Source organism: Ochotona princeps, chromosome 8, assembly GCF_030435755.1.
Source record: "Ochotona princeps isolate mOchPri1 chromosome 8, mOchPri1.hap1, whole genome shotgun sequence".
Taxonomy (NCBI): domain Eukaryota; kingdom Metazoa; phylum Chordata; class Mammalia; order Lagomorpha; family Ochotonidae; genus Ochotona; species Ochotona princeps.
This window is the reverse complement of record NC_080839.1, coordinates 50,104,795-50,127,452: the sequence shown is the minus strand read 5'-3', so window position 1 is coordinate 50,127,452 and position 22,658 is coordinate 50,104,795. Positions and strand designations below refer to the sequence as shown.

At 40.5% G+C, this 22,658-nt stretch overlaps 2 protein-coding genes across 2 annotated transcripts in view; both read left to right on the top strand.

Moving 5' to 3' along the window:
• PLEKHH2 (pleckstrin homology, MyTH4 and FERM domain containing H2) overlaps positions 1-10,253 on the top strand; it is a 97,041-nt gene extending 86,788 nt beyond the window's left edge. The window contains exons 25-30 of the mRNA XM_004582768.3: positions 134-275; positions 2,712-2,857; positions 3,939-4,068; positions 7,156-7,242; positions 8,272-8,409; positions 9,701-10,253. Of these exons, the coding sequence (XP_004582825.2) occupies positions 134-275; positions 2,712-2,857; positions 3,939-4,068; positions 7,156-7,242; positions 8,272-8,409; positions 9,701-9,886 (829 nt within the window). The 3' untranslated portion in view covers positions 9,887-10,253. The remainder of the gene's footprint in view (positions 1-133; positions 276-2,711; positions 2,858-3,938; positions 4,069-7,155; positions 7,243-8,271; positions 8,410-9,700) is intronic.
• Positions 10,254-16,650: 6,397 nt separating this feature from the next.
• The window catches only part of DYNC2LI1 (dynein cytoplasmic 2 light intermediate chain 1), a 39,555-nt gene continuing 33,547 nt past the window's right edge, over positions 16,651-22,658 (top strand). Inside the window, exons 1-2 of the mRNA XM_012926242.3 lie at positions 16,651-16,799; positions 18,831-18,948. Coding sequence (XP_012781696.1) covers positions 16,792-16,799; positions 18,831-18,948 — 126 coding nt within the window. The 5' untranslated portion in view covers positions 16,651-16,791. The remainder of the gene's footprint in view (positions 16,800-18,830; positions 18,949-22,658) is intronic.

Below are 22,658 nucleotides of genomic sequence, written 5' to 3'. Positions count from 1 at the left end.
ATCAATTTCAACCCCATAGCAGGTTTTCTGCCATTTTGTTGATAACATAGAACAAGTGTCTGGATTTATCTTTACTTTCTTCCTTTGTAAGAACTTCCTGTAATGAAAAAGTTCCTCCCTTTTTTTTTTTCAGACTGTATTTTTCGATGCAAGCTCGTGGAGAGACTGACAGAGAAAAGTTGCTGTTAATGTATCAGACAAATGATCAGATAATAAATGGACTTTTTCCTCTGAACAAGGATCTCGCATTGGAAATGGCAGCTCTTTTAGCTCAGGTAACTTCCATGTTCTGTAGAAGAATATAATGAAAGGATCAAATAACTAACTTCCATATTGCATTAAATGTAGCAAAATGATATCCTGCCAATAGTTCTTTAGATTTATTTTGTTATGACTAACACCCTACTGCATGACCCATTGCAGTGGGAGTACTATGATAGTAATCCATCAAGAGAACCTTGTATAAAGTATACCAGTAAGCAAAGGAATTGCAGCTATGGCCTGAGACACATGCTAAAATTGTCCAGCAATTTAATAGAAATCAATCTTTAAAAGACTAGGACACATTCTTTGGTTTGTTTATTCTCTCCATTATGATTAAGTTCAGCCTTCTATAACCATATACCTATATAAATAAATAATGACTTAGAAAGTAGTAATATATTTTCCTCTCCCTCTGAGACAGGCGAATGTGAGACAGACAGAGAGAGGAGGGAAGAAGACCTCCCAGGGGCTTTCCTAACTCATTGAGGATGTGGGCTTTATTCTGTGCTGCCTTCTGCTAGCCCTCAGGTGTCATTGTTGTGGCATTAAATGTCTGTCAGGGCCCTAACATGGATATCAGTGTCCCAGGCATTAGGATGTGGGCAGGTGGAAAGGCCAAACTTTCTTGCCTCTAAGAAAACGCAAGTGTCTTAACTGCTAGGTCGTGTACTTCTTGTCTCTCTTGAGATGTTGTCCCTATCCCCATTCTTTTTTTAAAGACTTATTTATTTTTATTGGAAAGGCAGAATTGCAGAGAGAAGGATAGACAGACAGAAAGATCTTCTATCCACTGGTTTACTCCCAAGTGGGCACAATGGCTGGAGCTGAGTTGATCCGAAGCCAGGAGTCAGGAGCTTCTTCCGGGTCTCCTACACGGTTCAGAGTCTCAAGGCTTCAGGACACAAGCAGGGAGCTGGAAGGGAAGTGGAGCAACTGGGATACAAACCGTCATACATATGGGATCCCGGTGGATGCAAGGCGAGGACTGTAACCACTAGGCTACCACACAAGGTCCCTCCTATCCCCATTTACAGTTCCAGCTAGTGGCCCCAACACAGTTTCAGCTATTGCAGACATTTGAAAAGTGAACTACTAGTTTTTTTCTTTAATTTGTGTACCTCTTAAAGGGGAACTAATTTTTCTGCTGTCTTTTCCTTAGAATAGCTTTGTGAAGGTAAATGAAATATACTAAACTTTGTAGAAGAGTTGTTTATGTTGTGGCATGTTTCATATGGGGCAAGTTGGGAATTATCTGAGTTTGTTTTCAGTTATTCCCCAGCTGTTTATGCTACATGGTATGTCAGGCAGCAGCAAAGGGAGATGCTGAGTTGGGACACACCGTTGATGACTTTCCTATAAGACTAAGTTTGCCGTGAATAGCCTACAGCTTGTAACCATTGTTTGTCCAACTCAACATGTCCTTCATGGTTAAGTCTTAACCTTAGATTTCACAGAGAGCTGTGTTGAGTGCTCCCAAGAGGTAGGTGGGGACAATGCCCACCTTGCTGTGGGGGAAGGTTTTCAGTACATTTGAAGAAACAGTGGAGGAAATTAAAAACGATATTTGACTAAGTAGGATGTGGGAACTAACAAAAACAAGGAAAAAATGAAGAATAAGAATATAGCAAAGCGAAGCCAAGTAACCAAGAAACTGGATTAAAGAATCTAGAGAGTTTGAAGCTATGAGCACAAAGCTCAGCTGAGAATTTAAATAGTAACTGACCAGGTTATATTGGAAAAGAGGAGCTCTGGCTTACAGCGTACCTGGCAGCAAAAGTGGGAGATACTGGGACCCTCTGTAAGTCCATTGCAGCCCTGACAGAATCTTTCATCTGTGTGTTGTGGAGTATGATAGGAATAATGTGAATGTTCAGAATGACATTCACATGAATGTCATCAAATTTTCTTCTTTGAACCCTTTTTGGTATCTTATATCTAGGTTTATCACAAGTATTATTTGTCTCAGTTTCTCTTAGTATATAGTAAACTATTTGAAAGTACAGACTATGGGCAACTATTTCCTTTCTTACAGAATGTCTGTCTTGGTTGAATAGATGTGCAGGTGGGTTGATGTAGCATTGGATAGGTGAGTTCCCATATGGGTACTGGTTCCAATCTCAGTTGCTTCATTTCCAACCCAGCTCCCTGATAATGTGTCTGAGCAAGATTGAAGCATGGCCTAAGTCCTTGGGCTGCTGTCACCCATGTGAGAAACCCAGGAGAAGCTCTGCAGACTGGCCTAGCTATGACTATTGCAGCTATCTGGGGAATGAACCAGTGGATGGAGGGTTCTTTGTCTCTGTCTGTCTCTTCTCTCTGTAACTCTGCCTCTCAAATAAAAATTTTAAAAATCTTTAAAAAACAAGAATGTTTAGAAAAAATAAAACTGGTTTTCTTTTTGAAATCTCTCAATGGCTCTTTTTATTATTATTATTATTTCCAATTAGGTAGAGATTGGAGATTTCGAAAGGCCTTTCTCAACTCCAGCAGGACATGTTACTAATCAGTGCAAAACAAATCAAACTCTGAAGCAAGTCATAGAGAAATTTTATCCTAAAAGGTATAAGGAAGGCTGCTCTGAGGAACAGCTAAGGTAAGGACATATTTGTAATTCTTTAGAGGATAGTGTCAGTAATTCTTTTTTCTGATTTTAAAGGTGAAAAAATTGTGATCATTTTCATCATTTTCTCAAGATTTTTAAGTACTACTGAGCCCCAAGAAGTTGTAAATGTTCATACTTAAAATATATCCAGAAGTTTTAGAAACTATATTTTTAGAATTTTAATGAGATTAATTTACCTTACTTCAGATCTTTTCGTTTGACCTAATTTTCATTGTCCAAATTTGTTCCAATAATAAAGAGGGTGGAATTAGACAATAAGGCTTAGCATTGTGAAATATTTACCAAAAGATTTATCTCATGGAAATTTTATTTTAAACAAATTGAATTAAAAATAAACCTTCTTATTACTCAAGATTTTAATTCTGTTTTAATTGTTAACTGGAGTTTGTATTTGATCCAGCAGTTAAGCTGACTACTCAGACACCAGTGTCCCATATCAGAGTACCTTGGTTCGATTTCTAGCTCCTGAGTTTATTCCAGCTTCCTGACAATACAGACCTGGGAGCCAGCAACGGATGACTCCAGTAACTGGGTTCCTGTCACTGACATGGGCAACTAGGACCCAGCTTCTAGACCTGGGCTTCTTGGTTGTCCAGGGAATGTGCTGGTGTATGGAAGCTTGCTGTCTCTCAGATTAATTAATTCAGTTTTTCATGAAGACTTATTTATCTATTTGAAATGCATAATAACAAAGAGAGTCAGATACCTTCCTTCTGTGGATTCTCTCCCCAGTGAGACATTTTTAAACTTACCCTGGGGGGATAGTCCTTAGATCATGCTAAGAGCGTTAATAGTCTGGGGATCTGGTGAAAGGAATGCTCCAGGAAGGACAAAGAACAACAAAAAAAGGACAAGACAGTGTTGAGATCAAAGTCAACAAAAATAATAGGTCTACCTGGTTATGCCTGCCCATCACTAGTTGTACCTAGAATTGGCTCCAGAACTCTTGAGAGGCTAATATACTGGCTATGTTATTGCTTTTGTGTTTTTGTTTTGTTCCTTTCTTCTTCTTCCTTTTCCTTTTCTTCTTCCTCCTCCTCTTCTTCTTTAGGCAGCTTTGCCAGCGACTGTCAACCAGGTGGATGGCCCTCAGGGGACACAGTGCTGCCGACTGCGTGCGCATCTATTTGACAGTAGCCAGGAAATGGCCATTCTTTGGTGCCAAGCTGTTTCTTGCAAAAGTAAGGATGACTCTGAGGGGGATGCTAAATAGAAACTCTGATTTACAGATTTACCCCAAGATTTAGCTTGTTTTGTTCTTTTAAAAATGAGGAGAAGTTTCTCCAGATTGAAAGAAAATAGTAGCGGGAAGCCTTTGAGAGACAGGAAAGCTTCTCCATCTTTTCCGCTCTGTCCAACTTTCCCCTAACCCTAGCACATATTTTACGCATGTTAGGCTCATCATGTGCTTGTAAACACTTGATCCCTGCATGCTTTTCTTCATTCGTTCATTCACTATCTTACTGACTTGCTTGTTAACATAGTATGTAGTGAGTTCTGTTTGCCATTGAGCTACACTCTAGTAATCCATCCACCCATGATCTCAAACAGGTTGTACTTGGACTATTTCACCTAGTGTATTCCAAGACTGCAACAGATCTGTAAACAAAGCAGCGTACGGTAGATTCAAATAAAGTGCCACAGACAGAAATGACACAAACAGCATTACCACAGATCTACTGAGGAAGCAAATAATGGTCAGCTCTTCCCCCAAAGCAAAAACCATGCTTTTTAATTCTTGTTTCTATAGGACTGTGCCAGTTGGTGCTCTCTCAGGGCCTTAGGATACATCCCGCCTTGTGCTGTTTTTTTCTGGATTTGTTTTATCCTCACTGTTCAGTTGCACATTTCTTGAGAGTATCAACCTGTTGTTTATCCTAAAATCCTCTTCCAGTGCCCTCCTCTTATTAAATACCTCCTGAATAGCTATGTAACTTTGGGCATATCAGTGACCCTGTCTAGATCTCGGTTTCCTCATCTCTGAATGAAAAGATGGAGTAGATATATCAAATCTAATGTAGCTTCTAACTCATTCTAAGTGAACGCTTTATTAAGACATTATTTTTTTACCACTGGAACTAGAAGCTGTCTGCTAATTTAACAGAAAGATGATAAAATTAGTGTATTTAAATATCTATATATATTCTTGAGGAAACTGCACTCCCCTAGCTGAATGTAAGTTCCATCCAATCAAGAAAAATCCAGCTGCAATTCCTTTTCCTATATTGGTTTATAGTACTTTGTTAATGGGTGATAAAGAGTAGCCTTTTAGAGGAAAGAATTCTAGAGAAGATTTTTTTCTCTTTTTTGTTTTTTCTTTTTATTAACACAGAGAATAGATTTTATGTATTTCATAGATAGAAGCCGGGGAGATTTTCTCACATGACTCTGGCATCTATGGATGTAGAAAATGGATGATTTTACTCTTTCTAGTGGTGAACAACACAAAATGTAATGTCTTGACTAGACATTTGTGGCATGGAGCTAAGTCTTAGCCAACCTATTGGATCGTGCAATTTCGCATTGTTGGCAGACTTTGTGTTATTAGTATCAGATAAAGAATGAGAAAGCATGCAAAGTGTACTATTTCTCCCATAACACCTGGAAGGCTGTGTCTTTGAGCTGGGTTTGGAACTGGGATACTGAAAGAAAACCTTGAAAAGCTTATCCAGTCCAAATATAATTTTCATGATAGCAGAGATTATCATTCAACCTTTATAGTCAGGTCTATGATTTCTAACATAGTAAATGCTTAAAGAATAAATACATATGTAAATAAAAGGAATAGTCTTGAATGGTAGATTAACATATTAGAGGAATTTTAATGCTAACTTTAGTGTTGGAACAGCTTTTTGATATACTTCTCTGCTCAGATAGCATGTGCTGTGCTTGCTGGCATAAGTTCCTATGATTAAAAATTGAGTATTATATTTCACATTTTACAATAGGCATTTTTGATTGTTTATAATGGGAGGTGTGGTTGTACCTCCTTTATTTGCTTAGTGGTGTCCGTTTCTGTGTGTTAAAATGTGCACAACATAAATTTACCATTCAAATCATCTTAAAGTATCCAATTGCATAGCATTAAGCCTATTCACATTGCTGTGCTACTGCATCAAATGCATGCTGTGTACATGTTAAATGCCGACCCTCCGATCTTTCCAGGCCCCTGCCCCTGGCATTATCATGCTACTTCCTTTCTTTATAAGTTTGACTCCTCTAGGTATCACATAGAAGGGGAATCACACAATATTTGTCCTTGTATTATTAAATTGTTTCGCTTAGTATAATGACTTTAAATTTTATGCAGATTGCAGCAGGTATCAAAACTTCCTTGGTTTTTCTAAGGCTGAATAATATTTCATTGCATCTTTGTTACATTTGGTTTATCCACTTATCTGCCCATGGGCAATTGAATGCTTGCTATCTTTTGCAAACAATCACAAGTTGACAAGTTACCACCTACTTTTGTTTTTGAGGGGATTCTGATAAGTTTTACTGTATACAGATAGCACAAGGTTGATCCTAGTTCCATTATAGTCTTTATATCCTTTTATAAGACTTAAGGAAATTAGCTTTTTTGTTAGAATTTCAGTTGTTAACTGAGCAAAGCAATCATTGTGGGGTGCTCAAAAATATTCATGAGTTTCCATTGGTTTTTAGCATTGGGAGAACTTTTATTGATATAATTTAATTGCTTTTGCATTAAAAATTGGTGAGAATTGTATTATTTCTTACTAATATGGATCCCATAGTTTTAAATTTTCTTCTTACCCTATCTTTATTAGACATTGAATATCATACATAATAAACTTATAAAGTATGCAGTTGTAATAATTCTTTACACTGTAAAAGCATTTCATACTTCATAAAGCACATCTATGTATCTTATTTTGTTAGGGTTTATATCATCTTAGAAACCCTAAAACCTTTGACCACTATTAGTTGCATGAAACAAAATAGAAATAACACATGTACATTATAGTTCTCATGTTGAAGAAGAGAAAGATGAGCCTCAGGGAGATTTAGTAGCTTGTCCCATTGTACACATTACTAAATGGCAGATTTCTGTCTCAAACATAGGTCTCCTAATGTTAAATTCACTCTTTTCATTATACCACACAGCCTTGTCCCCAAAAGAGATTTTTTTTAATGCTAAATTGTTGTTGTTGTGTAATGGAAAATTGTTACATATTATTTAGACTAAAAAATGTTTTTTGTAATTTTACTTAACATTTTTAGTAAGAGTGTATTTTTACCTACCATAGCCCATTACTCCATCAACACTAGAAAGTACTTTCATTTGGCTGGCTGTACACGAGGACGGTGTCAGCATTTTGGAATACACCTCTATGGTAAGACTAAATCATAAACATTTGCATTTGAATGTCAGCTGTTTCTATTGATTGTGTATGGTAAAAGGAGGTAATGATATCTTAATCTGATTTTCCTCATTTGTATTCTTCCTAACATGGTTAAATTAATAGTCATTTTGTGAATACAACTGTGATTATAGTTTAATCTTTCAGAACAAGATAAGGTGGATGAGAAAAATATAGGGGTGTTGTGGCATACAGGGTAACACTGCTGCCTGTCATGCCAGTATGCCATATGAGTGTCAGCTCATGTCCTGGCTGCTCCATTTGTGATGCAGCTCTCTGCTAGTGGCCTGGGAAGAGCAGTGGAGGACTCCCACCCATACTGGAGACTTGCATGAAGCTCCTTGCTCCTGGCTTTGTCTTGGCCCAGCCCTGTTTGTGGTAGCCACCTGGAGATTGAACCAATGGATAGAAAATCTCTCTCTCTCTCATGCTCTATAACTCTAACTTCAAATAAATATTTTTTTTTAGTTGAAATACTAGGATTAGATTGCACTCATTTTTTTCCATGAGAACTCAGAGACAACCATTTTTAAGTGTTATGAAGATTGTTTCCAATATAAAGCAATATTTAATATATCATTAAAATAGAAATTTTAATTTCCAAAGTCTAAATTTAGTTTCACTAAGATTTCTATGACATAATTTCTATACTTTTCTGTAATGTTGTCAGTTCATTTATACATATAGCAGTTCACATAGTTAAAAGCAAAGTCAAATTATGCTAAGTGTTCATTTATTTTCTTCTTATATGTTCTAATTTTTTTGCAATGAGTTATTTATTTCATAATCAAAAGTTACTTTAATTGTGAAAGTAGACATTACCTAGATAAAATTAATAACATTGCTATCTATATTGAATCTTATATTTTATTTTAGAAAATAATTTTTATATTCTATCATAATTAGTAATGATATTCTATCATAATAATGTTGCTAACAATTTCTTGTCTTCCTTTGAAAATAAGGAGTATATAACATATTTGGTTTTTCTTCTCTTCGAAGAGGTTGATAGTCAGCTATCTGTACAAGAGTCTAATGACCTTTGGCGGTTATCAGGATGATTTTATGGTAGTCATTAACAATCCACATTCAAAGGACAAACCAACAGAGAAGCTCCTTTTTGCCATGGCAAAACCTAAGGTGAGTGAAAAACCTTTCTGCCAACTTTTTATACACTGGATTTTTCTCGCTGAAGCATTGATTGAGCAGACTGTACTCCAAGTGGGAAAAAGACAGGCTTGATCATCAAACACCCAGGCATGGTGTGACTGCTGGCTTACCTCATTTTTCGAACGTAGCCTTGGCTTCTTAACTAAGAATTGTGTGATGCTACCTATTTCTTTTGACTGAAGAGCTAAATGAAGGAGCGGTGTTGTGGCCTAGTGGGTAAAGCTGTTAACTTCAATGCTGGCATCTCATGGGGGTGATTACACTTCTTTTCATCTTCCAATCCAACTCCTTGCTGATATAGCTAGAAAAACAATGAAGGATTGGCCATGTGCTTAAGTCCCCACATCCATGTGGAAGACCTGGATGAAACTCCTGGCTGCACCCCGTCAACCCTGACCACTACGGCCATTTGGGAGTGAACCAGTAAATTAGCAGGTGGAAGAACTTGATACTTCTCTCTCCCCACACCCCACACTTTCAAGTAAAATACAAAATAAATCTTTGAATCTTTTTTTAAAAAAAAAGTCAGAAGAGTTAAATAGATACTGTATATGAAAGAGAGCTCAGTGCCTGGGATAGGAAAGTTAAAAACAAACGAGCCTGATGTGAGTTAAGTTGTACTATACACATTATAGTGTTTACTGAGATTAGTCACTTTATAGACTCACTAAAGGAAGTAGCAGGGTTTTATAATTAAAGCAGATTAGTTCCTTTACTACATTTAAGCAAACTATATGGTCTTAAGGTCTGTAAGTAAACAGAATAAATAAATGGGCTACATACTAACACATGAAAGAAAAATTGATTTTCCTAAAATTTTAACTGTCTTAAAATTATTAACTAAATCTTCAAGTATCTGTAGTTTTTTTTTTTTAACGTGGCAAATCACTTTCTCAATTCAGAACTGTACTTACGTAAAGGCACTCAACCAGGAAGTACAATCAGTACTTTAGCTGAAGAAGTGGATATGATGCCCTGAGTTTCTTCAATGCGGTTTTAAGATAACTGATGTAGTTGTGCTAATGATGGTCACATTTCTTCACATAGCCACTGAATTTCACATTTTTTGGATTGTGGAACACTGTAGGGGTGTTGGTGCCTGGCTGGTGTGGAATATGTGCACGTGGTTGGTTGATCTAGATACAGATTTCCGATAGTCTGGACGCTTGCTGGGCAGATGGCCTATGGCCAACCCTCTCCTGTCTTTCAGAAGTGATGAGAACTAATTGAGAGTGTAACCATTCTGCTTTTCTGGTTTTAGATTCTTGAAATCACGCTTTTGATTGCCAGTTACATAAACAACTTCCATCAGCAAAAGGCAGCGTTCCACCACCTCTCGGCTCCAGCACTGCTCTCCGCCCGGCCAGGGGGAATCCAAGCCAGGGCCGTGGGGAGCCAGCTGCCTCTGTCAGGCAGCAGGCCAACCAAAGGTCCCACCTTGCTGTGAGGCTCCAGAGCCCAGATGTATGCTTTTTTTCCAAGCCAAGGCCCACTCTGACACCATGGTACTCCTAAGTCTGTATTGCCAATATTAACAATACTGGGGTTAGTCAGATAAATGATAAGCATAAAACAAATGGAAAATTTGCCACCATGATACTTTTCTTAGGGTCCCCGGGTAGAATGTGTCTTTTTGTTCATCTCCCTTCACCCTTCTCATCAGAAGCATGGTGCAATATTTTATTTTCTTTCTTCTTTCTAATAATCTGGAAATCTTCAGGAAGGGAGATGTAAAAAAAACTACCTGAATAAACTAGCTGATTATTTGAAAATGCTGACTGCTAAAAATTAATTATGATAATTCAGTGTGCCTTTAGTGAATAGTGTAGAGTTCGGGAAAAGTGGCACACACAGCCTAACAATCTGTTGCAGGGTGGTGTGCGGAGGTAGAATTTTTGAGCAAGTGCAATAAATATTCTGGCTGCATGAATTTCTAGGTGAAAAAAAAAAGGCTTAGGCAACCAGAACCTCCCGTGTGATATTAAGATGTCCCCATCACCTCTGCAGATCACTGGAGTGTAAAATTTAAAAGGAGACCCTCATAGCTGACATTTCTTGACTGTTAGAGTAGGCCAAGTACACGGGAACATTGTCCACATTGCATTGTACCTGCTGCTGGGCCGTCGTGACCTTGCTGTGTGACATAATATCTTTGAAAACAACGGTAATCCTGAGCTTGGCCCTGCATACCATCCTCTCTAATGATAGCTCCATGGGAATTTCCAAAAATTCTGTTTGTCCAAAGAGATAAAATTTTAGGTGAAAAAACCTTGAGATGTGTTACTTTACTGAGGTACGTGGGTGGTCAGTGTTTTCCAGGACATCAAAACCATGCCATTAGTATTCCTGCTAAAACTGAAACTGTGATAAGACATGAAAACTCTATCATAAAAAAATATTTTAGTAGTAATCATGAATATACTTATTTATGTGTAGAATATTCATATTTATTTTTGAGCATATATTTATCACTTTGTGTATCATTTTTAAAACATCAATTTGAGAAAAACGTGTGCTGCTGAATCAATTTGCTGGAAGAGCTCTCCTATTTTTCTCTGTTTTTTCTTCCCAAGGCAATGTACTGCTCTCACAGCAAGCCTTTTAGCAATGTCCCATACTTTTTCAATATCCTGAGAGGGCGCAGAGCAGGAAATCCATTGCATTAGGAATCTTGTGCCTTATTGATAATAATTTAAAAAAACTTTTTAATTCCATGAAATAGACTTTCATAGAATATTTCCTCCCCCTGACCCCCCACTAAACCTTCTACATCTTTTTAGCAATAACCACTCACTGAGGAGGCAAATTATTTTTGAGAATAAAGTACTTTCGGTTTGGGAAGGCTCTCAGAAGCTTTTTGCCTGGTGTACAGTCGTTTCCAAGTTCCCAGGAAACCATTTAATCATCACCAGTAGTTGGTGAGCCCAAGGCTTGACAGACCTGTTAAATATGTAAAGGGTTTTCGTGTCAGGCAGTAATTCATCTACTCCCAACCTAATTTAAACAGGAAGTGAAGGCTCACAGTGAAGTGCAGGCTTAAACAGTAGTGCCATAGACTTGGTATTCATTCTTGATAGAGCAGAGATAAAATATTTTGATGGAAAGAAATCAATTTTCTGTAACTGATGATGTGAAAATTTTATTTTCTGGGAAATTACATAGCCATTTAAAAAATCAGAGTATGTTATTATGATTTGTTACAAGAGAATCATGTTACATGTTTAATTGTAATATTTGTCTCCTATCATTTTCTTCCCTTTCAATCATAATAAATGATTTACAAAACCCATTTTGAGCATTATCTTTTGAATAATCTTCAAGAAATACCGAATGTCTTCATTGTCAAAGCTGAGGGAAAATGGTGGTTATTACCACCTTCAGAATGTTCCCGCTTTGTCTTCAGTGTTGCTTTATTTTATCTGCATAAAAGGGGGCTATTCTGGCAAATTATAAGTTTAATATATATCTTTGTATATGTATTTCTATGCACTATAAAAATAGAAATTTTGATTCTCCTATGATTTCATTCTAAGCTCTTCAAGGGAACTTGTTTCATATAGGTAAATTGAAAGGATGGTGTTATAAATATTTATTTTAAATGTTCTGGATGGTGTGTGTGTGTGTGTGTGTGTGTGTGTGTTTTCTGTGTGTGTGTACACCCTTAAGATCCATAGCCTGGGCGTGAACTTCAGTCTCAATTTATAGGAAAGGCTAATCACAATGTGAAAAAGAGCCTTTGTCTTAAAATATGCTTAATTGGAATTTTTTTCTGTAGAAATAAAATACACAGTAGTCAGTTTAGTCCATGACTGGAAACCTGAAGGACTAACCTCCATAAATAACTATTTTTCTAGGGTGGGTGGGAGGGGCTTTAAGTTTTCTGGGATGCCAAGATCCCCCTGCCCCTAACCCAACAGCTGTGGAATCTGGCCTCCCTCCCTGCTGAGCAGCTCTGGGCTGGTGTCTGTGAGGAGGGAGAACGGGGGAGCTGGAGGAAGAGGGTGGGCTAACATCTTAGTGGCAGATTCTGCAGAAACTGCATCTCTTCCACCTTTGCCACATTCATATCTCCCCAAAGAATGCAATTCCACTGCCCGAAGACCAACTCCCTCCACCCCTTAAACTCCAAGTGAAGATAAATACATAGATAAATATTAAGGACAATGTAGGATTTGTGCACCTAGCAGTAGGACCAAGACATAGGCTTTTCTTGGCGATTGAAGTGGGAGGGTGGAGGTAACATTTATAATCAGCATCAACCTCTGATCCCTCCAGGTGTGCTTCACAGTTGTTTTACAGTCCAGGAATGGGCAAAGAAAAAGTCTTCTTTAGGAAAATGTCTATTAGCAAGTAACACCAAAATGACATGCACTTCACAACAGGACTTGAATAAAGAGAAGTAGGTTCTGCTGTGGTGGGACAACCTTCTAATAGACACGGAGTGTGTGTGTGTGTGTGTGTGTGTGTGTGTGTGTGTGTGTGTGTGTGTGTGTGTGTTAGAGATTGGGCAGAAATCTCTTTCTGAAAGAACCGTTACATGATATTAAGGTTTTATTAACAGTCAGCTGGGTCACTGGCACCCACATGGGAGACCTGGATTGTCTCTCTTTCTTCCTCTAACTTTCAAATAAACTCATTCAGTTTTGAAGAATCACATATTATTCCTTAGCAGCTGCCGTAACAAAAGAAGGTCAGTCCCCTCCCTCTGTGGCTCAGGTGAATTCTCAAGAAAAGTCCTTTACAGAATGTTGGGTAATACAAGGGAAGATACCTTAGACTTTGTAATAAAAATAAATAAATCTTTAAAAAAGGAAGAAGAAGAAGTTATGGACTCTGGGGTGCGTGGTCTAGCGGCTAAAGTCCTCACCTTGCATGTGCTGGGATCCCATATGGGTGCCAGTTCCTATCCTGGCTGTTCCACTTCCCATCCAGCTCCCTGCTTGTGGCCTGGGAAAGCAGTGGAGCATGGCCCAAAACCTTGGGACCCTGCAACCACCTGGGAGACCTGTGCATTCACTTGGGAGACCCGAAGGAGGCTCCTGCTTCTGATTGGCTCAGCTCTGGACGATTCAGCCACTTGGGGAATGAACCAGCAGATGGAAGATCTTTTTCTCTATATCTCCTTCTCTCTATAAATATGGCTTTACAATAAAACAATAAATAAATCTTTAAAAAATTATTGACTCTGGAACTCTTGGGGGATATCAAGTGTGCAGCTACTGTGTATCTCTGGATAAACATTCTAGTCAGCTTTCACATTGTGCACAGACTTATAGGATGTGACCTCCCCTGCTTCTGCCCATTGGTCCAGATGAGTGAGTACTGTCCATATGGATGCCATTTTCCTGCTGTTCTGTTGAAGCATCTTTCCATAAGGTTACCATTGCCCTCCTACCTGCCAAGCTCAATGACTCCAGATGGTCTATCTGCCTGCTGAATGGTATAAAGATTTATTGATTTATTTGAAAGTTTACAGAGAAGGAGGGAGAAAGAGAAAAGAGAATCTTCCATCTACCGGTCCATTCCCCAGATGGGTACAATGGCTGAGGCTGGGCCTAGTCAAGACATGTGCAAGGACTTTGTCTTCGTGTCAATGTGTGTGCTTATGTTATCCATCCACAAAATAACTTCTTCATTTGGCAGAAAATATGCTTATTTCCCCTGGAGAAGGTGTGACTTGCTCTTTCCAATGCTAGTTTGAGAGATCCCTGGGAAGGATTCTGATTTCACTGCAATGTGTTAGGTGTTTACCCTGAACCACCCCAGACTCACTCAACATTTGGAAAGTGAGTTCATAATTTTATAGAAAAATCTCCATAATGGAATATTGTACATCCATTAATGTTCATAACACCTGTAAGAAAACTGATAGGGGCAAAAAAATGTTAAAAATCATGATCTGAACTTTACAGTGAAATCTCAACTCTGTAAGGAGAAAAGATTAGAAGGAAGCACATCTGGGGCTGGCCTGGTACAAGCCCACCTGCAAGCCCACCATATAGATGTTGGTTGTGTCCCAGCTGCTCCCCTTCCTATCCAGCTCCCTGCTTATGGCCTGATAAAGCAGTAGAGGATGGCCCAAAGCCTTGGATCCTACACCTATGTGAGAGACCTAAAAGAAGCTCCTCGCTCCTGGCTTTGGACCAGCCCAGCTCTGGCCATTATGACCATTTGGAGACTGATGCAGCAGATGGAACATTCTCTTTCTCGCCTTCTCTCTGTAAACCTGTCTTTCAAATAAAAATAAATGAAATATTATACTAAAAAGAAGAAAATACATCTAAATACATAGTAGCCTGTGTTTCTGGAGTATTCTGATTTTATCCTCATCATTTTTTCTGTAAATTTCTTTTCTACAATATGCTTATATAACTTGGAAAAACAGGGGGGTGGGGGAATACCAAAACGCTGCCTGTCACTTGCACAGCTGTTTGTAATAGGCTGCGTGTGTTCTTCCAGGCTCCCTCCTCCACACAGCTGCAAGAAATTATCTCACTGAAATTCAGGTCTGGTCATGATATACTCCTATTTTTAAGTTTTATTTGACCTTTCATACTCAGCACAGTAAAATCAAGCTGTAAGATCGTTCATGATAGCCCAAGCTCTCCGTCCAATTTGCTTTCCCATCTTAGCTCCATTATGCACTTCATATGTTTCCACCCCAAGCTATTAACTTTTTCCAATTCATCTTGCACATGGCTTTACCCCCACTGCACTGCTGCTCATTCCATCCAACAAACAGCATAAAATTACTTCCTCCATCACCAGCTTTGAAATTCTTGACTTTTCTGGATAATCCAATATGAGAGGTGAAATCTTTGTCTACTCTTATGAGCAATTTTCATCTAGCAAGGAAGATCACTTTCCTTGTTTAAGTGGGAAACCTCAGAAAGAACACAGGAAGAAAAAAGAACTCATTGGTTCAGTAAGATCAAATGCGGCTACTCAGGTTCCGGCCAAACAGCAACCTTCCTTGTGAGCCGATTCTGTCCTTCAATCGCCTATCCCAGATACCCCAACAGTTACATTCACCAAGTGCTTGTATTCTGTCTACTACAAAACAAGCCTTAGTGAAAGAGGTTTCCTGGGGCTGGTGTTACAGCATAGTTGGTAAAGCTTCCATCTGTGACTCAGGCTGCTCCACTTTGATCCAGCTTCCTGTTTATGCCTGGGAAAACAGAGGCAGATGGTCTAAGTCCTTAGACTCGGGAGACCCAGAACCTCTTGGCTTCTGGTTTTGGCCTGACCCAGCCCCAGCCATTTGTGGTCATCTATGGGAGTGAAGCCATGCCAGTTATGGAATATTCTCTCTTTTTTTTCTCTTCTCTTCTCTCTGCAACTTTTTGAAATAAATAAGCAAATCTAAAAAAAAAGGGCTCCTGTGATTATCAGTATTAACAGAGCTTCTTAACTAGCATGCAAAGGGATTCTGAAGTTTCACAACCCAAATTGTTAGTGTCCTATGTCAGTTTATTGTTTTATAGGCTGGCTAATGCTAGGGTATGTATGCTGATTCAATGGTACACATATCAATACCTTTGAATTTGCCTTTGGCCTACAGCGTACCTATAGCTTTCACTCTCCATATTGTACCTACATATTAGCAGTATTTGTTAGCAAAGACTGCCTGAAGTAAACACCTTTTTCTCTTATCAACATATACCTCATTTTTGGCAGGAATATCTTCCTTCTGTCTCTTTGAAGTTGCTTACCAGTGGCTTGAAATTTGAAAACAGTAAATGTCCAGTGCTTATAATGTGTTAAACACACAGCTTATATGCATATGTGTATATGACTTCAAACTCATCAGATTTCCATGCTTTATGGGATCAGAAAATTACAGTCATTTACTCAACGTGGCAACTCATCCTTGTGTTTGAGTCAGCACTTGCGTCTAGGCTGGCTTCACCTCCAAGCTCTTGTTCTTGAATATTACACCACAAAAAAACGGAAGAAAAAATTACCGGATAAAGGTTTAGGAGATTGTTTCATGCCCTGTTGGCAAATCATGACCATTGAGGAAAGAAACATAAAAGATGAGTAAGAACAGAGATTCCTGGCATACAATCGGCACTTACAAGATATTCATTTTAAAAGAACAACTCCCAACTTACAACCACTTACCAGCTTGTTCTTTCACATCCTGGGGCTTGAGGTGGAAGACCTGAACAGGAAAGCTGAAAACTACATTTCCCATGATGCTTCAATCATTTGCACTCAGTCGCGGCGCGACGTCGCTCCCATGGCAACTCTGGGACCTGAGCTCCTTGGCTCTTCTGGCAACTCGCTGCCCAACTGCTTCTAGGTTGGGCCCGAAGCCGAACTTACGTCTTAGGAGTCAGCTCAGCCATTATGCCCAGGTAGTCCCCGAACGCTTCCTGTGTCGGCCCCGCGCTCCCTCGGAGCCTGGGAGGAGCAGGGGAGGGAATGGCCGCTGCGGGTGTACTTGAAAAGAGGACCTGGGCTGGAAGCCGATTGGGCGTCTGTGGTAGCGACCGGGTCGGGATGCTCAGGAGCGTGAGGGGTCGGTCCTTGAGCCCGAGGACTCTGTGCAGACAGGGAGAAAAGTTCCCGAAGTAGCAGAGGAAGCGGTTTTCAAAGTTCGTCCTTTCCCTGACTCCATCAGAGTTTCTTGCGAGCTTAAGGCTCTCCCAAGCGCAGAGCCTCCTCCTCCCCAGGGCCTACCCTTTTGGCGCTGGCACCCCCGATTGTGAATGAGGGGAAAACTTGGAAAGTTCTAGGGACAAGATGACGACAACTCTGCGGGGTTGGGGGGTGGGGGCTCTGAGAGCAGCTCTCAGACGTCCCATTTCATGACCCTTCTCATGATAGCCCTAAACCTCAGGATGGTTTGTAAGGTGTCCAGGCGGGCAGGGTTGAGCTCAGGCCACAATAAGGCTTTTTTTCTCGCGTCGTGGATCACTGTGTGGTCCTTGTGTCATGAACTGTGTGAACAGCTGTCAGCTTCTTTTCACGGGTATCGTTGATTACAGTTACCGCAGAAGGCATGCCCCAGGACCCCCTTCCCCCAACCTCCTCCTGCTGTCTCTGTCATCCCCACCCCAGAAGAGTGCAGGTCCCCACTGAGTTCTTGGAGGCCTACTTGTGAAATAGATGCATACATACAGAAACATGTCTTTCCCATGCCTGTGTTGCCTTCTATTTGTTCCTGGTTCTTGAATAGACATACTTTTAAGCTCGTAGTAAGTTTCTAAAAGATCTGTTTATTTGAGAGAGAGAGAGCTTCCTGGCGGCTACAAGCCAAGAGCCAGAAGTTTCATCTGGGCCTCCCACATGGATAACAGGGGCAGGAACACTTGGACCATCTTACCTGCCTTCCCCAGGCCACAAGCAGGGAGTGGAAAACAAAATGGAACAGTCGAATACAAACTGGCACCCAGAGAGCGTGCTGGCCTCGCCGCTGGCGGCTTTACCTTGCCATGCCACAATGCCAGCCTCAGTTCTCAGTAAGTGAGTCTGAGGTCTAGTACAGGTTTTGCCTATATTCAGTGCTCAGTACATATTTATTTAATTAATAAGGAAATGGGACCAGCACTGTGGCTCTATGACTATCCTCTAAGCTCTATGCTGGCTTCCCATATGGATGTGCGTTTGGGTCCCGGCTGCTCCACTTCCAACCCAGCTCTCTGCTTGTTGCCTGGGAAAGCAGTCAAGGATGGGCCAAAGTCTTGGGACCCTGTACCCACTTGGGAGACCCAGAAAAGCTCCTGGGTTTGGATTGGCTCAGGCCCAGTTGGTGCAGCCATTGGGAAGTAAAAAAAAGATGGGAGATCTTTCTGTAAATCTGCCTTTCCAGCAAAAATAAATAAATATTAATAATAATTTAAAAAGAAATGAAGGAGTTAGATTTGACAGTTGACTGACAATCTCACTTTTTTAAGTTTAATACAGTACTCTGTTTTCTGTCTTCTTTATACTTTTATATATTAAAAAGATTTCAGTCAAAAACCTGATTTAAAAAACAAAAACAACAAAACGATATTTCAGGGAGCAGAGATGATTTGGGGTGCTGCCTTTACCTGGTTCCCATCTTCATGGATGATTAAAACATCAGTGGTTTTCAAAGCTGTGCATTTCTGTATGTCCCAGTACCTCCCTGGGCGGCTGAGAAGGCGCCAGGGTAAGACAGGCTCCAATCCTGGGGATGAAGGATCTGCCTGGAGATTTCATCATTCTTCAAAGAACTGGTTTAAATGGAAAATTGCACAATGACTCATCCTTAGATATCTTACCTAGTCATTGTCCCCCCCCCAGGAAACAGTGTTTATTTGCTTTATAAATTTTACTGAAAGAAGGTTTCTGTGAACTTGAAATAAGCTTTTGAGGGTATCCTCTTGTTTCTCTGATTTTATTTTTAATCTCTTACCTAGTGACACTCTTTGGGAAATTGCAAAAGCTGAAGTGGAAAAAAGAGGAACCAGTGGAAGTGAACATAATGGAGTTGAAATTGGAGAAAAATCTGTTTTCTTCATTGGCAGTAAAAACGGGGTAATGCTTCAAAAATTACTTTCTAATTCTGATGACTTAACAACTAATGTAAATTTTATTGTAGCATTTTGATGTGGAGTTAGTTGCTTTAACTCTTATGCTAGATCATCTATCTAGTTTAGAATGAATGAGAAAGTATTTATGTGTTAAGTGTTGGGTGTGGTTAAGATGATGGTTAGGATACCCCTGTCTCACAGCACAGTGCCTGGGTTCAATCCCCCACGCTGGCTGTTGATGAAGCTTTCTGCTAAGACATTCCCTGTGAGGCAGCCGTGATGGCTCGAGTCATCGGGTCCTGGCCACCAAGGTAAGACACCTGGATTGAGTTTGCAGCTCTCAGCTCCACCGCAACCCAGCCTCTGGCAAATGGACAGTAAATTAATTAATACATGGGAGCTCACTTTCTCTAATGGCCTCTCTCTCTCTCCCAGTTGCTCTCTCTCCCTCTTCGTCTCACTCTCCCCCTCCCTTCATCTCAAATTAACTAAAAATTTAAGAATGATATACTTATTGATCTAGGAAAAATTATGTTTCATAAAATATTTTGAAATCTTCACTATCATGTTTTTATTTTGCTGTTTGAGAATGTTTAAGTCTTCTACCTCAACTCAGTGATAAAGCTGTGATCCATTATAATATACCTATATAGCAGCATCTAAATTAGTAAGTGAGGCCAGCACAATGTGTCAGTTGGCTAACCCAACACTTCTAGGCACCAGCATCCCACATGGGCACCATTTTGTGTCCTGGTTGCTCCACTTTCCATCCAGCTTTCAGCTTGTGGCCCAGGAAAACAGTGGAGGATGGCCCAAGACCTTGGGAACCTGCACCCATGTGGGGGACCAAGACGAAGTTCCTGGCTCCTGGCCTGAAATTGGCTCAACTCCAGCTATTGCAGCCATTTGGGCAGTGAACCAGTGGATGGAAGATCTTTCTCTCTGTCTCTCCTTTTCTTGGTAAATCTGCCTTTGCGATAAAAATAAATAAATCTTTAAAAAGGAAAATCAGTAAGTCAAGATTTTAATATTCATAGTTGAGATTCAACTTTAAGATTTTCCCTATAGGAGTAATTAAATTGTGTCAAAGATGCTTCTCAGAGGATTATTATTGTTTCGAAAAATGTGAGAAATGTGCCGGCAGTTCTTTTGGGTCACTGAGTGGTATGAGAATTCCCTTGCCACTCACTGTCATTTTAGGTTTTAGGTAGCCAAGCAAAACAGAGAGACTTTGCTAGTGGCCACACAGAACAGGAACAGATGTTTCCCATCTTCACACACCTTTTCATGGTTGCTCCCTGTCAGGGATACGGAGCTGCTGGTAACACTGAGAAAGACCGAGACTTGCCAGATCTGACATGCTAAAAATCACAAAGCATTATAACTCATTTCTGCTTGGGGCTCATTTTATCATTCAGTTTCAGCACTTTATGCTTTAGCTTTAAGACATTAGCACAGAGCCTGGTGCCGTGGCCTAGCAGCTAAAGTCTCATCCTGAACGCACCAGGATCCCATATGCACTCAGGTTCGTGTCTCAGCGGCCCCACTTCCCATCCAGCTCCCTGCTTGTGGCCTGGGAAAACAGTCAAGGACAACCCAAAGCCTTGGGACGCTGCACCCACGTGGGAGACCTGGAGGAGGTTCCTGGCTCCTGGCTTAGGATCGGCACAACACCAGTTGTTGTGGTCACTTGGAGAGTGAATCATCAGATGGAAGATCTTCCTCTCTGTCTCTCCTCCTCTCTGTATATCTGTCCTTGCAATAAAAATAAATAAATATTTGAAAAAAACAAAGACATTAGGACAAAGGAAGTGCTTTTGTTTTTTGTTTTCTGTCTCTGGGTGAGAGGACACATAGGTAAGGGCCAGTTCCCAGTGTTCCCAGGTAAAGCCTCGCCCTAAGATCCTCCTCTCAGCAGCCTAATCATTGTCCTACAACACATCCTGCTCCTTTTCTCTTAAAAAAATTTTTTTAAAGATTTATTTTATATGTATTGCAAAGTCAGATATACAGATGGGAGAGAGACAGAGAGGAAGATCTTCCACGAGATGGTTCACCCCCCAAGCGGCTGCAATGGCTGGAGCTGAGCCAATCCGAAGCCAGGAGCCAGGAGCTTCTTCTGGGACTCCCACATGAGTGCAGGGTCCCAAGACTTTGGGCCATTCCTGACTGCCACCCCCCCGCCACAGGCCACAAGCAGGGAGCTGGATGGGAAGCTGTGCTGCCAGGATTACAACCGGCACCCATATGGGATCCTGGGCATGCAAGGCGAGGACTTTTACCACTACACTCTTAAACAATATTTGAGAATGACTTATATCTATGGGCAAGGTAGTAATAGGCTGACCTACAAGGACGTCCGCTTTTTAAAATTATTTGTTTGAAAGAGAGATACAGAAAAATGAAGGTTGGTTTGTTTGATCAAGTGCTTGCAACTGCCAGTGGTGGGACAAGTCATTGGGAAACCTAGAATTCAGTCTGAGTCTCATTTGGGTGCCAGAGACTCAAGCATGTGAACCATTATCTGTGGCCTTTACAGGAAATGCATGAGCAGGAAACTAGGGCAGAAGTCAAGGAGCAGACCTGAACCAGGCATGTCAGCTTCAGAGCTGAGCATCCCAAGAAACTGCTTAACCTGTGTGCCAAATGGAAAAACTCAGCCCTCAATATGAGATACTAAACCCAAACTGTTGGAACCAAGGGTTCTCTGAAACAAAAAGGATTACTGAACCATGACAGATGCCACTTAGAGAAGGACTAGATCAGGGCTGAACATTGTAGTGCAGCTAGGTAAGCCTCTGTTTTCAACACTAATATCCTTTGTCTAGAGGATATTGTCAAGTCCCAGCACCTCCACCTTTAATTCAGCACCCTGGTAATGTGCTTGTGAAAGCCATGGAAGATTGCCCAAATCCTTGGGCCCCTACCATATATGTGGGAGACCTAAATGGAGTTCTGGGCTGCTGACTTCAGCCATTTATTGCAGCCACTTGGGGAATCAGCCAGCAGATAGAAATTCTTTGTCTCTACTCCTTTTGGTCTGTTATTCTCTGCTTTCACAGAAATAAATCTTAAAAAGGAAAAAGGCAAAAGACTAGAACCTGGAACAAGTTTCACAGGTATAAGCAGCAAAACTAAATAGTAGTTGAAATATTGTCTACTGGGCCAAAGAGCCAAGAACATTTTAACTTTATAAAAGTTAAGGGGTAGAAAATGCAAAGTGCTTACATTGAATGTATCTTGGCTACAAATCAGAGCAGTAGGCTAACCCCAAATGAGGGACGTGTGTGGAGAGGAAGAGAGTCTACTGCAGAGTCCTGGTTGCTTCTGCATTGGTCGGGGTGTGAAGTCAGAACATTTTGGTAAGCAGGAGGTGCAGAACAGGAGAAACAGAGGAAGATCTTCCATCTGCTGGTTTACTCCCGAAGCTGCTGCAATGGCCAGAGTGGAGCTGATCCAAATGCAGGAGCCAGGAGCTTCTTCCAGGTCTCCCACATGGCTGCAGGGTCCCAAGGTTTTGGGCCATTCTCCACTGCTTTCCTAGGCCACATGCATGGGTCTGGATGGGAAGTGGAGCAGCCAGGATATGAACCAGCACCTATATGGGATCCCGGCGCATGTAAGGTGAGAACTTTAGGCACTAGGTACTGTGTTGCCCCCGCCAAATGAATCTTTAAAAAAAAAAATAAAAGAAGAAAGAAACTTTCAGAAATA